This window comes from Gymnoscopelus braueri (assembly GCF_963280865.1).
Source record: "Gymnoscopelus braueri genome assembly, chromosome: 15".
Taxonomy (NCBI): domain Eukaryota; kingdom Metazoa; phylum Chordata; class Actinopteri; order Myctophiformes; family Myctophidae; genus Gymnoscopelus; species Gymnoscopelus braueri.
Genome location: NC_137620.1, coordinates 9,529,506 through 9,543,824, shown reverse-complemented (window position 1 = coordinate 9,543,824; position 14,319 = coordinate 9,529,506). Strand labels below are relative to the sequence as shown.

The 14,319-nt window shown below is 40.7% G+C and overlaps 2 protein-coding genes across 3 annotated transcripts in view; both read right to left on the bottom strand.

The window, feature by feature from the left end:
• sh3tc1 (SH3 domain and tetratricopeptide repeats 1) overlaps window positions 1-14,319 on the bottom strand; it is a 254,841-nt gene that overhangs the window by 174,397 nt on the left and 66,125 nt on the right. The window lies entirely within an intron of this gene.
• Window positions 13,600-14,319, bottom strand: part of htra3b (HtrA serine peptidase 3b) — a 24,895-nt gene continuing 24,175 nt past the window's right edge. For both annotated transcript variants that reach the window (XM_080451209.1, XM_080451210.1), the window contains exon 10: window positions 13,600-14,160. In XM_080451209.1, the coding sequence (XP_080307335.1) occupies window positions 13,992-14,160 (169 nt within the window). In that variant the 3' untranslated portion in view covers window positions 13,600-13,991. The remainder of the gene's footprint in view (window positions 14,161-14,319) is intronic.

Here is a 14,319-nt window from a genome sequence, read left to right as displayed (position 1 = left end):
TACAATAAGAAATATATATAAATAAATGAAAAAAGTAATCGAAAAAACACGGCCCCCTCGCGTATTAGGAGGGCAAGGTGAGTCACCAGAACCAAGGACTGGTGTCTTTGATGAATCTAACATGTTTGAAGTTATAATGGAATTGTATAGGAAGGGGGCGTGTCTGATAAAATGAATATCAAATATCTAAATACTGAATCAAGCAACTTAAAAACTGTCTGGGGGGCTCACTAAAGCCTGAGTAGACGATAAAATGACCAAAAGTTTTTTTTTAAGTGAAATATCCCTTTAATAAACATTGCCATAAATACTATATGCTTCCAGTCGCTAGTTTAAAGTCTTCTTTCAATTACCATGATATGCGTTTTGGTAAATTATGTTCCCATTTATTCTTTTAATTGATGATAAAGTAGGGTATGCTGTAGGAGGGGCGTGGCTACCATGTGATGATTTTGATTGACAAGATACACAACCAATAGCATTAATTCCAACCCCCCTCTCTGGTCCCAACCAATAGCATTAATTTCCGGGTAACTTTTTCGGACCGGATATAGAAAGATGGCGGATTTGAAATCGTTGAAAAATAGGCTTCATTTATGGTCTGTAGAGTCTATGGGCGTAACGCTGTCCATATTTTTTACAGTCTATGATTTGAACCCACAACCTCCGTGGTGGTGGTGGGCAGGCACTATACCACTGTGAGTGCCACCTGAGCGCCCGGTGGGCCAGTTTTAGCCAGTTAAACCATCTTACTCTTAGTAAAACGGACCTGAGATACAACTGTACTTTTTCCCCCCCCATCTACACCAAATATCTGTGTCAAAAATAGCCGATCTACAAGCTCACAATGCGTTGCGTTGCCGCCATGTGCTGTGAACTTGTAGATCTGCAATTGCCGGGGTTCACTGTGGTTGACTGTGACAGTTCTTTTTAATGGTATGATGTTTTGTTGAGTTTTTTTTTCAGACCTTTTTGAATCTCATGCCGTGACAAATGACAACAAAATGAAAACACTAAAACGAATACAAACTAAACCTTTTCAAAACAAAGCGTATAAACTAAACTAGCAGACCCACTTTAAAACTAATCAGAACGAAATTGAAACTGAAAACAGAAAGTCAAAATGAAATAGAAAAATGCTCTGCCTGACCCACACTCTGCCTGACCCCTGCTATCTACAATCAAACCACACACACACACACACACACACACACACACACACACACACACACACACACACACACGCACACGCACGTTGAATGATTACGTTTAATCACTTTAATCTTTGCGAGTTGAAACAAATAAATTCACACACGCACGTGCGTGCGTGCAAACATACACGTGCATGCAAACACACACGTGCGTGCAAACACACACATGTGCACAATGTTAATTTATTGTTGATAAAATCCACACATCGGTCGTCATCATGTTTGGTCTTGATGATGTTCTTGAGTCTCCTCCAGGTCAACAGTTGGTTTTCACATCCCGGTGTGTGAAGATACGGGAACTAAAACCCACCACTTCCTGTTTAGATTAGACTTTATAAACCAGAAAACCACTCATATCAGGATGGATGGAAATAAAAGAAAAAGCCAGACTCACACGTGTTTACACCATCCTGTGAAGGGGTCAGGAGTTTACTTGTTCTGTTCATGTTCTGCTGCAAGGAAATGAATAAAACTCTCCCGTTGTGTGTGAAAAGGGCAACGGTGGACAATGTCCTGACCTGATTCCCTGCTGGACATTTTCCACAGTTCAGATGAGAAAGAGGCCATGATGAGTGTTTTACAAGCTCTGTTTTGCATCCAGATGTAAACGTGCATTTTTGTAGAATGCTGTTAAAAAATACAATACTAATTCTATATAGTAGGCCTATATCTTCATCAGCTGAGTTGAGGTGAATAAATAGGCTGCCTGGATGCACAACCATTGATAAAGTCAGTCATATTTCTTATCTTATTACCAGTGTTCACTGACTTGGCATTTGTTTGTGCACTCAGCAGTTAAAGGAACATTTCACCTAGATGCATATCAATTGTCCATTGTGACACCTGTAGTGTAGGTGTTAAGCGACGTGCGCGTCACGTCATTAAAATACAGTGCAACCACGTTCCTCGTTGCTCACTATGGGACATTGCCATTTCTATATACTCATGTATACATGCCCAAAGTATGGATGCCAGGGTTAATAATGTGAAACACTCAGAGCTCATTTCTGTCAAGCCAGCAGTGTGAGCAGTGTGGAGAGAGAGACTCACAGGGGACCTCACCATTTATAGTATCAATCCTCCTCCTCCGCCCAGGGAGAAGGAAGCAGTAAATTACAACGTTGGCTTTGGACAAATTGCAGCCGACAAGATTGAGCCATACTGTAGCTGCCTGCCTGCCTGGCCCTGGAGAGGCTGAGTGGTGAGTGGTGGCGAGACTGAAATGAAGTTGAGAGACATTATAGGCCTGGATTTTTTTTATACTTCGTCGTACGAAGGGGAAATAGCCGATCTACAAGCTCACAACGTGTCGCATTGTAGATCGGCTATTTTCGGACACGGGACATAATTATGAAGAATGGAATATGAGTTTCTGCCAGTGGTGGGAAAAGTACTCAAATGTTTTACTTAAGTAAAAGTATCAATACTGCAATGTAGAAATACTCTGTTTAAGTAAAAGTCTGGAATTCAAAATGTACTTAAAGTCCCCAAAGTAAAAGTATTAATTATGCAGTATGTCCCATTTCACAAGTTTTCAACTATATAAAATGTCAAAAAACCTTTTGAAAATAGCAGATCTACAAGCTCACAATGCATCGCATTGCGACGCATTGTGTGCTTCAAAATGTATGTACAGTTGGGCTGAAGTGGTTAATGTATGTTTTGTAATAATAATCAAAATCTACAAAGTAACTAGTAACTAAAGTTTTCAAATAATTGTTGTGGAGTAAAAGTATAATATTTGGATCCGAGATGTAGTGGAGTAGAAGTAAAAGTATTGGAAATACTCAAGTAAAAAAAAATACCTCAAAATTGTACTTAAGTTAATGTACTTAGTTACTTTCCACCACTGAAGTGAAGCATTCTGTACGTTCATGACTCATACTGTAGTAGAGGTTTCTGTGGGAAGAGGCTCTTAAGTACTCAGTCATTCCGGCTGGATATACTTTCCATGGACAGTTCTGACAGACACACATGGAGGTGAAGTTTCTACCCCTCTGATGTTGTATGTCTCCCTATAAAACCCCCCAGTGTAAGATTTTTTATAAGCATATCAATTGTGGGCATAATACATTTTATAGGTTATTATATTTTTGGTGGTTGGAGCTGTGTGTGTGTGTGTGTGTGTGTGTGTGTGTGTGTGTGTGTGTGTGTGTGTGTGTGTGTGTGTGTGTGTGTGTGTGTGTGTGTGTGTGTGTGTGTGTGTGTGTGTGTGTGTGTGTGTGTGTGTGTGTGTGTGTGTGTGTGTGTGTGTGTGTGCGTGCGTGCGTGCGTGCGTGCGTGGCACTTCACCTAGTTATGACCTAGTTATGATGGCCATGCAGACTCACCCTGATCATTACCCAGGCATGTTAGGTTAAAATGTCATTTAGATTTAGGTTCATTGCTTACCTATCTGTGTACAGATTATTATTTTGTGTTTAGACTGATACTAGGTTCTTGGTTTGCCTGTGATCCTAGTTTACTGAGGCACTACACTGTCTCCATGCATTCTATGTGTGTGTTTACCTTGCTTACTATAAGTAGCTCTGGATAAAGAGCGTCTGCTAAATGCCTACTGTACATCATAAATTGTAATTGTGTGTAGAATAGATAGAATAGAATAGTCCCCACTCCGTGTTTTTTTGTCAACATATACAGTATGTGAAATTTGTCCTCTGCATTTACCCATCCGGCCATCCTATAACAACCAGGGGCAACTACGGCCCCTGGGGAGCAATTATGGGTTAAAAGTCTTGTTCAGGGACACACATCGACACATTGCTGACCTGGCCAGCAGGCTCACCGCTCAGAGTCTGCATGTGTGTGTGTGTGTGTGTGTGTGTGTGTGTGTGTGTGTGTGTGTGTGTGTGTGTGTGTGTGTGTGTGTGTGTGTGTGTGTGTGTGTGTGTGTGTGTGTGTGCATGTCCGGGGCTAATCTAATCTTGCAAGCTGCAGGACCGATCAATGCCAAATGTCTCGTGAACACATTTTTCTTTGCTTTATTCCATGTTTCATATTTTGTTGATATATGTAACTTAAATGTTATCGTCTCTGTCGGGCGGAAACCTCATATGTCCAAAACTGTTACTTCTCAGGATTCAAATTCAAAAATAGCAAAAGTCGCAGATCTACAAGCTCAATGCGTCGCTTAGCGCCGCGTTTCAAGCTTGTTGTCAGATCTGCTACTTTTGATGCTTTTGTAGTTGACGCTGTAGTATGATCAAGTAGGCCGTTAATGCACGAAAAAACACCACAAGTTAGAATATGGAGATAAGAGGTTTCTACCCGACAACAATGTTATAATAGAGGTCAACAGGGTTCAGATTGGGGATGAAACCTTGGCCCAAAACAAGCGTCACACGTCATAAGACGCCTGACGTCACATGCAGCGGCCCCAGATCCACATGGGAGCCACGCCGTCTCCTTTTAATATATTTTGACTTAAGATCGGTGCCTCGAATGTCAAATTCAATTGAGCTTTCCAGCTGACTCATATGAGAGCTGACTGGGTCAGTACAGCACAGTACGTCACGCCGCCTTGTGTGAAACGCGTTGTGATTAACTGTCCAGTTCTTAAGAGGTAAAGTCAACAGTGTGTGATTCTCATGGGATTACATGGTGTCATATCATGATGTTTCAACCCAGTAACACACACACAAATCTCTCTCTTTGCTTCACTCCCACTGTCTCCCCTCTCTCTCTCTAATGCCCGATTTATGTGCTGAAAATAGCCGATCTATGCAAGCTCACAACATGTGGCGTCCGTGGCGTGTTGTGAGCTTGTAGATCGGCTATTTTCTGCATGCCGTTGTACAACCAAGTATAAATCAGGCTTAAATGTCTCTCACACATACATCCAGTTTAGTTTAGTTTAGTTTATTTGCACATTTAAAAATACATAATGATGATACAAAAAATGTATATGGAAAGGAACAAAAATCCAAATCAAAACATGATGTGCCGGAAAGGCAAAAAACAACAACCCAGAAGGGCTTGTCGAGTGGCCTTCCCAAAAGCTATCATTAAAGCTTAGAAACTAAGGTGTCAATGAATATATGATGCTATGATGCAGTTAATATTGTCATGGTTTATCTTGATTACTAGACTATAGTGTAACAGAGTAGGCCTGCTCAAGGTCAAAGGAGGGTGAATGTATCATCAGCATCAGACTGTTGAACAAGGCCTGATCACCGCCTGTCAGAATCATTTGCTTTAAACAGACGTTTTCCTCCCTCCCATATGTGTTGCGTTCCTCAGTGCAGACTTTATTTTCCATGCATGTGAGCCTGACATGTGGATGTTTTTACCTGAGTTGTTTCTGCCCTGTGTGTTTTTACCTGCCACTATCTGGACCTGTACCGACGTGTTACCACTTTCACACCTTATGATTAACCTCATGTACATACTGTATCTGCTGGTCTTACGCTATGTGTGTATATATGTAGATCTTTGTATGTTCTCTTTCACATGCTTATTTAACCCATTTAGGGCGGGAACCCCTATTTGTAACTATACCTTTCAAGACGGGAACACCTTTTGGGGTTGTTGTTGCGATGTACAGTATATAGCAACATAATTTTTTGTCATTTTTGAATAAATATTTGAAGTTTTTCAGAAAACTTCAGGTCAGGATTTAGAAAGCGTTTTTTAAAATCTGCCACAGGTCTAAATGGGTTAATGTTCGATTTTTCTCCTTGTCCCCCTCCTTTTTCGTTTTCTCCCCTTCTGAAAATCAACAAAACAAAAAATGGATTTACACCTGTAAACCTGTGATGTGACAATGACGTTGATTCTTCTTCTGACAGACCGACTGACAGACAGAGGTCAGTTTCATTTTATAGAAGGATATAATATGTCCTACAAAAAAAGAGAAACAAACAAACTAACTCAAGGTCAGTGTTGCTGAACTGTGTCCAACTAACTGGGACTTGAATTCACCCACCGTTAAACTGGAAGCACTATTAGTAAACACATTTTATCCTTCATCTTGAGTTTTTCTTTGTCTACAAAGATGTCATCTCACAACCTACTTATGGTTCTCAACTCACCGGTTAATTGTCACCACTTTCAACTTGGTATCCCTTATTGTGGGTATGTCATGATAGGTGAAAATGTGTTGCATTGATTGATTGATTGATTGATTGATTTGAATACTTTATTAGTCAGAATTGTAAACAGCACGTGGTACAGTAAGACATTAAGGCTTAAAAGGATAACACAAAAAAGTCCTGGGGACTTGTTTCCATTGTAGTCCTATGAATTCAATTCATCAACATAGCATAAAAGACACTATTGACACAATAATACATCATCAACAATGCACAATACAAACAGTATACTGTACAAAAGGGATGGTAAATTTACATTTACCTCCCCTTGTTGTCTCTGATAGATGTTTTTTCAGGCCAATTGTGAAAGAAACTAGTGATTCACATCCTTTAAAGGATTGTGTCAGGACATTCTACATTTGGAATCAATCAATCAATCAATCATTCAATCAATCAATCTGTGTGGTTCCCTGTAAAAGTAGATGTAGTACATTTGTTTTCCACCAAAATGTTGTGGTTTCACCAGCTTCACCTACTGATGTGATGTCGCAATGTTTGTTATTCATGTCCTCACTGTTTTTGCCTGATTCACTGCCTTTTTTGCCATTATTTTAATGTTGTTTTATGCTTTTGCTTTTCTTTTTTGCTTTATTGTTAAATTATTTGTACTTTTTCTGTAAAGCACTTGTGCTTTATTCTTGCTCTGTAAAGCACTTTGAGCTGCATTTCATGTCATGAAAGGTGCTATACAAAAAGTGTATTATTATTATTATTTTGGTGGCGGCTGGCGGGTTAGTAAAATGAGAATTGCACATTTTCTCAATGTGCAGATGTTGACAGTAGGCCTACAGTTAGTTGTACAGTAGATGTGCTATTTTCGTGCGCCGCTGTCATCCGACAGACAGAGAATATAATAGGGTTCAAGTGGTTAACACAATGGGGGGTGTGTGGACACTGTCAGAGTGCATTATGGGTCCGCGGGGGAGATGAGGCCGGTGTCATCACAAGAATGTAACCTCATTAGTGGAGTGGATTAGTGCTGCCAGCTTTAGGACCCAGGGGGGGCTCAGAGGAACTATGTTTATTCACTTAGCCGTACCAACATCTGTCTGACAGTTGCAATTGCAGCTGTCTTCCTTCATATCCTGGAGACACATGGGGAAATGTCTTTAGCAAGAAAAAAAGCTGTATCTTATTCAACATGAACTATTTACATCCCTACATGTTGTGTTTTCAAATATAACGTGGCAGTCCATTGTTTTCTTATGTCTCCACTGGCGGACAGCTGTGGCTGGAGGCATTGTGTTTTGGGGTTTTCTGTCTCTCTGTCTGTCCATCCACTTGGACTCAAGGATGAACTGTTTTGAAGTACTGTAGGGGGGGTCAAAGGTCAAGGTCACTGCAGCGACCTCATAAAAGTTCCTTCAAAGCCTTCATTCATTCCCTACATTTATGAGTCCGGACAGACGTGGATGTAAAATGCAAAATGGTTGCGTGCATGTGGTATTTCTAGTTCTTATTCAAGGTTCAAGGTTGCATTTATTGTTATACAGCTTGTGCACAGGTTAATACGTAAAGAGTAAAACTTTTGCGTTTTCTTCTGGCCTGGTTTATAGGTTTTTAGCAGCCTTCTGCCTGCCTGTTGCTCTGAGATCGGCTAGCAGCCATTTTCCATGCGGCATCATCTGAAACAGAAAACATCTGAAATAATTTCTCATTGTTTAGACAGAGAAGCTGACAGAGAAAAGAGTGAAATGCTGACACTGTAGGAGAGGCACCGATAACATCTCACTGTGGACCAGCTAAATATTATGTGTGAAGGACATCCCCGACATGCTTCTTGCTTATACTAGTCCAAACTCTCTCTACGCAGCAAAAAGTCCATTAAAACAAACCCACTGTGTACCTTAACACACCCTGCAAACCCAAATAAGGTTGTGGAGATATCCACTGAGAAAGGTTGATGTGAAATAAAGTGTGGAAGGCGGTGGAACTGGAATCACTTTGTCTCAACAAACACAGACATCCGAGAGGCTGAGAAATCCAACTAGGGCAACACGTCCCTATCTCTGACAGGGGGGATTTCAATTTGATGAAACACGGTAGCAAAATAACTGATAATAACACAAAGAAAATATGGATTTTACATGTGTATTTATCACATGTAATTTGACCTGAATAACAGTGATAAAAGCACAGCGAGGATAATGAGGCCGAGCGACGTAACCTAAAACTTTATCAGGGGCGGCAGGCAGTAGCTCAGGAGGTAGAGCGGCCGTCTTGGAATCCAAAGGTTCCAGGTTCGATTCATATGGCTCTTCCTGGCTAAGTGTCCTTGAGCAGTTGGTGCCTTGCATGGTTTCCTGCGCCGTGAATGTGTGAATGTGAAGTACATTGTAAAGTGCTTTATAAATGCAGTCCATTTACCATATCTGTAACCTTTTTAAAAAATCATTCCGGATAACGCATCACCATCGTGACATGTTGTGAGCGTGTAGAGCTGCTATTTCTGCAATTTGTCGTACAATGTAAGTATGTAGAGGGCACAACAACAGCATTCCTTTATAGTATAGAGGAATGCTGTTGTGATGTATACTTCATTTTTGGTGGTAAAATAATTATCATGTTGTAATACTATATATAGTCTATACACCATGACAATTATTTTACCACCAAAATGTTTGACTGTCTCAACCACAAGCTTCATGGTTGTCAATAGAGTCAGGGATCCAGTCACCCAAAATTGTTGAGAACCTTACATGGCATGTTTTTTTCTATTCATTTGGTCATTAAGTTCCACTGATTGAGAAGCCAGCTCTGCCGGAAACATCGCTGAAAGAAATAAGGCCCATTTTTGTATAATGAAGCCTTTATTTTTTTATTGTGTGATGTGAACTAGTTTTTTTTTTCTAGTCCTCACTGGGTTGTGTAGGCTGTCAATAAATGCTTCCCAGATACACATGTATGTGTGAACAACACCAAGTTTGGAAATACACTCACAGACCCTTTCCAAATGATGTATTGCCATTTTTGGCACCCATAGCACCCGTTTTTGTATTTTTCCCATTATTTTCATCTTTACTTCAATAGTAATCAACTTTGCCCTGAGTTCCCTTCTGAAAACCCCCAAGCAAAAAAAGTGCTTATGATGGTTGCTGGTTTTAGCTGGTTTTAGCTGGTCTTAGGCTGGTTTAGCTGGTTTACCAGGCTGGACAAACTGGTCAGACTAGTCTTGCTGGTTTGTCAGTATAGTTGGTCAGTTGGTCACCCGGTCAGGCTAAGCTGGATTCTGCTGGTCAAGCTGGTCGGCCAGCTGGCTGGCTGGAATGACCAGCAAAGCCAAGTTTGTAAACTGGGCTTTGTTAATAACCAAATACATTTTCTACTGGGAGCTACAGTGTGCGAACTTCCCTTCCTTTCCTCCAATGTGCGTAATGTTGTTCAGAACCTGAAAAGTTTTTGTTGGGATGAGCGCACTTCCCTCTGGATCTCTCAAGCTGGGTTTTGTTAACATATAAACAAACTTCAAAAGTACTAAGTCATTGACTGAGCAATCTGGGAACCCATCGGCAAAAAAAAGGAATTCTGTCTTAAGAGATTATTGACTGTGTAATGGTGTAGTATACTCAGTCTTTCTGCAGAGAGTTTCCATTGTCAAGTCCCAGGCTATGGATGCATAGTTGAACCGAATGCTAGAGTATTTTAAAGTTTTGCCAGCTAAATTACAAAAGAACAACTCAAAATCACTAAAAGACAAATGCGGGGTCGAACAGGAAAGTTACATAATACAGCTTTAAATGCTGTAAATTAAAAGTAATTAAACTTTACTAACTGAACGCTAACATACTAGGAAGACTTCAACATTGTTAAGAGACACATGTTGAGAATAACTGAGTTATTGGTCTAATGATCAGAGTCTCAGCACAGAGATTCCATGTTCTAATCCTAGTCCTACTATTGTTCAATGCTGGAGTACTTTGACATTTTCTAAATATATTTCTTTTTAGTAAAGTGCATGAGCCAAGTGCCTTTAATTATTTTGGGGGAATGACCCATCACGTTCATTCAATGTACAATGTGTCTTTTGTCTGTGTAGCTCAGTCGGAAGAGCTCTTGACTCTGAACCTCAAGGTCATGCTATCGAATCCTGGCGCCGGCAACTATGAGCAATCTGGTTCCTTCTTTCTATAAAATTGGACAGAGTTCTTTCAGACAAAATCCCCCATCTTTACTTCTCAGGAAACAGGGGGAGGGACACGGCACTGGGGGAGACCACCACACCATTGTGCCAAGGCACCTTTGGGTCCCGGTGTCTTCCAGTGCTTTTGAGTTGTTCTTTTGTATTTTATAGCCTTAAAAATTCCAATGTACTCCAACATTGAACTATAGGAGGACAGGGATTTGAACATGGAATCTCTGTGCTGAGAGTCGGATGATTAGACCACTACACCACCACGCAGCAGATGTGTTCTAGTACTGTTTAAGTGTTGTTTTGTATTTCTTTAAAAAAAATATCCCACCATTTTTGTAACCCATTTTTTCACCCAGTGCCAATTGCCTAAGCTGTAATCCTGGGCGCTACTCTCCCTCTGCCAGCCTGGGGAGAGCCCCAAACTGAGCTCATGCTTCCTTCAATGCATGAGGAGGGAGCAGGCCGCTGTATCATAGTGTGGTCACACAGCATTGCGTAGTAGTCTTGACCTCTGATTTTGTTCGAATATTTTTTACTGTTGAATGACAAAAATGTTTACTGAAAAGAATAACATATTGGCTGATGTCATAACTCAATGCAAAGTTGATTACTATTGAAGTAAAGATGAATTTGTTTTTGAATAATACTGTCTATAAATCACTTGGAAATGGTTTTGTGAGTGTATGTCTTAACTTGGTGTTGTTCACACATGTTCTGTGTATTTGGGAAACAGAGAACACAAAACAGCTTGTGTTTTTACACCAACGAATCAATGTGACTGGCAATTAATGTGTCATCATATCGGTGCCCCATATCAGGAATAATTTTGCTATATGTACCACATCGATAATGCATTTTAAAGTATCGGCAGATGATGTAGTCTACCAATATGACGACTGATATATCGTGCATCCCTAGTGAACACTACTATTGTGTGAATTGTGAATTGAAGTGCAGGAACAAGAACACATTCATGTGTGTGAACTGAAGACATTAGAGAAGTAAGTTACCCCAAAAGTATCACAACAAGTTGATGAAAACTTTTATTTGTTGAAACAAAACGTCAAAATCATTGTTCTATCAAACTACCCCTGCAGACTAAAAACGTACTGTAGGTTTTATTGCTATGGTGAGTTCCTTTACATGTAAACATTGTATTCTACATTGTGCGATAAGGGCGTGTTTCTATTCATACTAGAAGCAAAGAGTCCGATATTAGGCATTAACAAAAAGAGTAGCAAAACGTACAGCAGCAGTGAGATTGCTCACATTTCAAGCTCTTTATCTCGAATGAATAAATCCTTTAAAGCACAATGACACATGGTAGAGGTTTGGGTCGTGTAGTTATACCTTGATGATGTATTATTGTATGTATAAATATTGGTGAGATATCTTCCATAGTTGCTCTGTTGATTTGAAGTTGATATTCCACACCTACCGATTCACTTATACAGTACATTGCAGTGAAAGAGCTCTCAAAGTCACAAACACAAACAAAGTGGATTCTGATTCAGTTTATAACATTGTGACACCCGACACAGCATTTCTTTTTTTTAAATAGAAATGTCAACTTCCTGTTTATTTTACTAGTTGAAGATCCTGAATATTAAAATCAACAGGAAGTTGTAATTTTTACATGACTGGCTTCATAGTTGTATTCATTGTCAGAATATACTTTTGTTTGCGTTTGTTTATGTGCTAAAAGAGTGATTTTAAGACCTGTTTCACCTTGCAATGTAAGTCCATAATGGGGAGGCTACTTATCGAGGAATTATTCGTTCCTAATCAACGGAGCCAACCATTGAAGAATGAAGATATCTCACCAATATTTGTGGTGACCATCATGACAAGGTAACTTACACAACCCAGACTTCTTACCAAAGTCTCATTGTGCTTTAACCCATTATAACCGGGAACACATCTGTGTCACTTTAACCATTCTTTTATACTTTGGCTATTCAAAAATAGCAGATCTACAAGCTCATAGCGCGACACCGAGTGCCGCGCTATGAGCTTGTAGATCTGCTATTTTTGAAAAATCTTGACAATACATATACATTTTTAACTCAAATCTTTGCCTCTGGGGGTCCCTGGAACAACATATTTTGAGATGGGGTCCGTGGCCAAATACACGTCATTTTGGGGGTCCTTGACATGGAAAAAGTTTGAGAGCCACTGATATTATAGCAACATACGTTTTTTTCCAAAAACCGTTAGGATTTAGAAGACATTTGTAGAATCCCCCAGAAGCAAAGATTTGAGTTAAAAATATATATATTCAAAGATTTGCACACATTTTCACGATTTTTCAAAAGAAATAGCAGATCTACAAGCTTGTATCGCGGCACTCTGTGTCGCGATAACAGCTTGTAGATCTGATATTAAAAAAAATAATAGAGAATAGCCTAAATAAATCTAAATTAGCCAAAGAAATATAAAAATGACAGATGCGTTCCCGGTCTTAATGGGTTAAAACTGACCACAGCTAAGTGTTCACATTAAGGTTATGGAATGACGTCGAGTTACAGCATTCGGAGGGCTCAACTATGCCCCCTGTCATCCAGAAGCGGAATAAAACAAACACGTCACAACTTTTTAAAACCGATGTTCACTTTCATTGGGAGGGAGTGAGTGTCATAAATTGCAATTTAAATGTAATACAGCATGACCACAGTGGACACAAAACATAAAAAAACGTAAGAACAAAAAATAAATCAAGTGTCTCCTATTATTAATGTCCAGCTCACATCCACAATGTTCTGTTGTTGTGGGGGAAAGTGTCCAGACATTGTCCGACCATCACTGTTCAGTGTGAGACAACCTCCGTCTTTACTGGTACAGAGTGGTCCATGGAAACCTCCATCTTTACTGGTACAGAGTGGTCCATGGAAACCTCCATCTTTACTGGTACAGGGTGGTCCATGGAAACCTCCATCTTTACTGGTACAGGGTGGTCCATGGAAACCTCCATCTTTACTGGTATAGAGTGGTCCATAGAAACCTCCATCTTTACTGGTATAGAGTGGTCCAGGGAATGACGTATTTTCTGTAAGTCTATTCTGGAAGTTCGTTAAATTTGCTCGTTCAGAGCTGTCCCCCACCTTGGTCATCAGACGTCCTGGATCTATCAAAGTGATCCTAAAGGTCCTGGATCTATCAAAGTGATGCTAAAGGTCCTGGATCTATCAAAGTGATGCTAATAAAGCTGAATTTATACTTGGTGCACGCCGGTGTCACGCACCCAAAATAGCGGCCAGCTATTTCCTGTATTTTCAGTATACGTGACACGATTTTCAGCACGCGACACACAACGCGCAACCACATATAAATCAGGCATAAAGCATTGCGTCGTAACTCCAGGGTCTCTTCTTGATGACATCAGCTCGGAACCGACCCCTCCTCCAACAGTGCATAAGAGTTTTTTTTTTGGGGGGGGGGGGTTTCAACTGAAGCAACAAAAAGGGTACGACGACGAACATTAGTGCCTTTGGATTGTTGTGCGAGCGAGCGAGCGGTGCGCCGCGCCGCGCGGCGGCGACCTTTGACCCCCAGCGGCGTCTACTGCATGATGACGTCGGGCTGGATGTTGAAGAGCAGGTCGTCGTTGCCGCGCCTCACCTCCAGCAGCAGGGCTGTCTCCTCCTGCAGAGCCCCCTGCAGGTCGGAGGTGGTCATCAGCGGCTGGCCGTTCAGCTTCACGATGATGTCGCCGTCCTTGATGCCACCTCTGGCAGGGCGAGAGGAGAGAGAGAGAGAGAGAGAGAGAGAGAGAGAGAGAGAGAGAGAGAGACAGAAAAGACAGTGGTTAAGTGGTTTAGTGAATTGGTTCTCAAAGTGGGGTCCCCTAGCCTGGTAAACCCTCCCTCCGGAAATCTCATTTCCATTT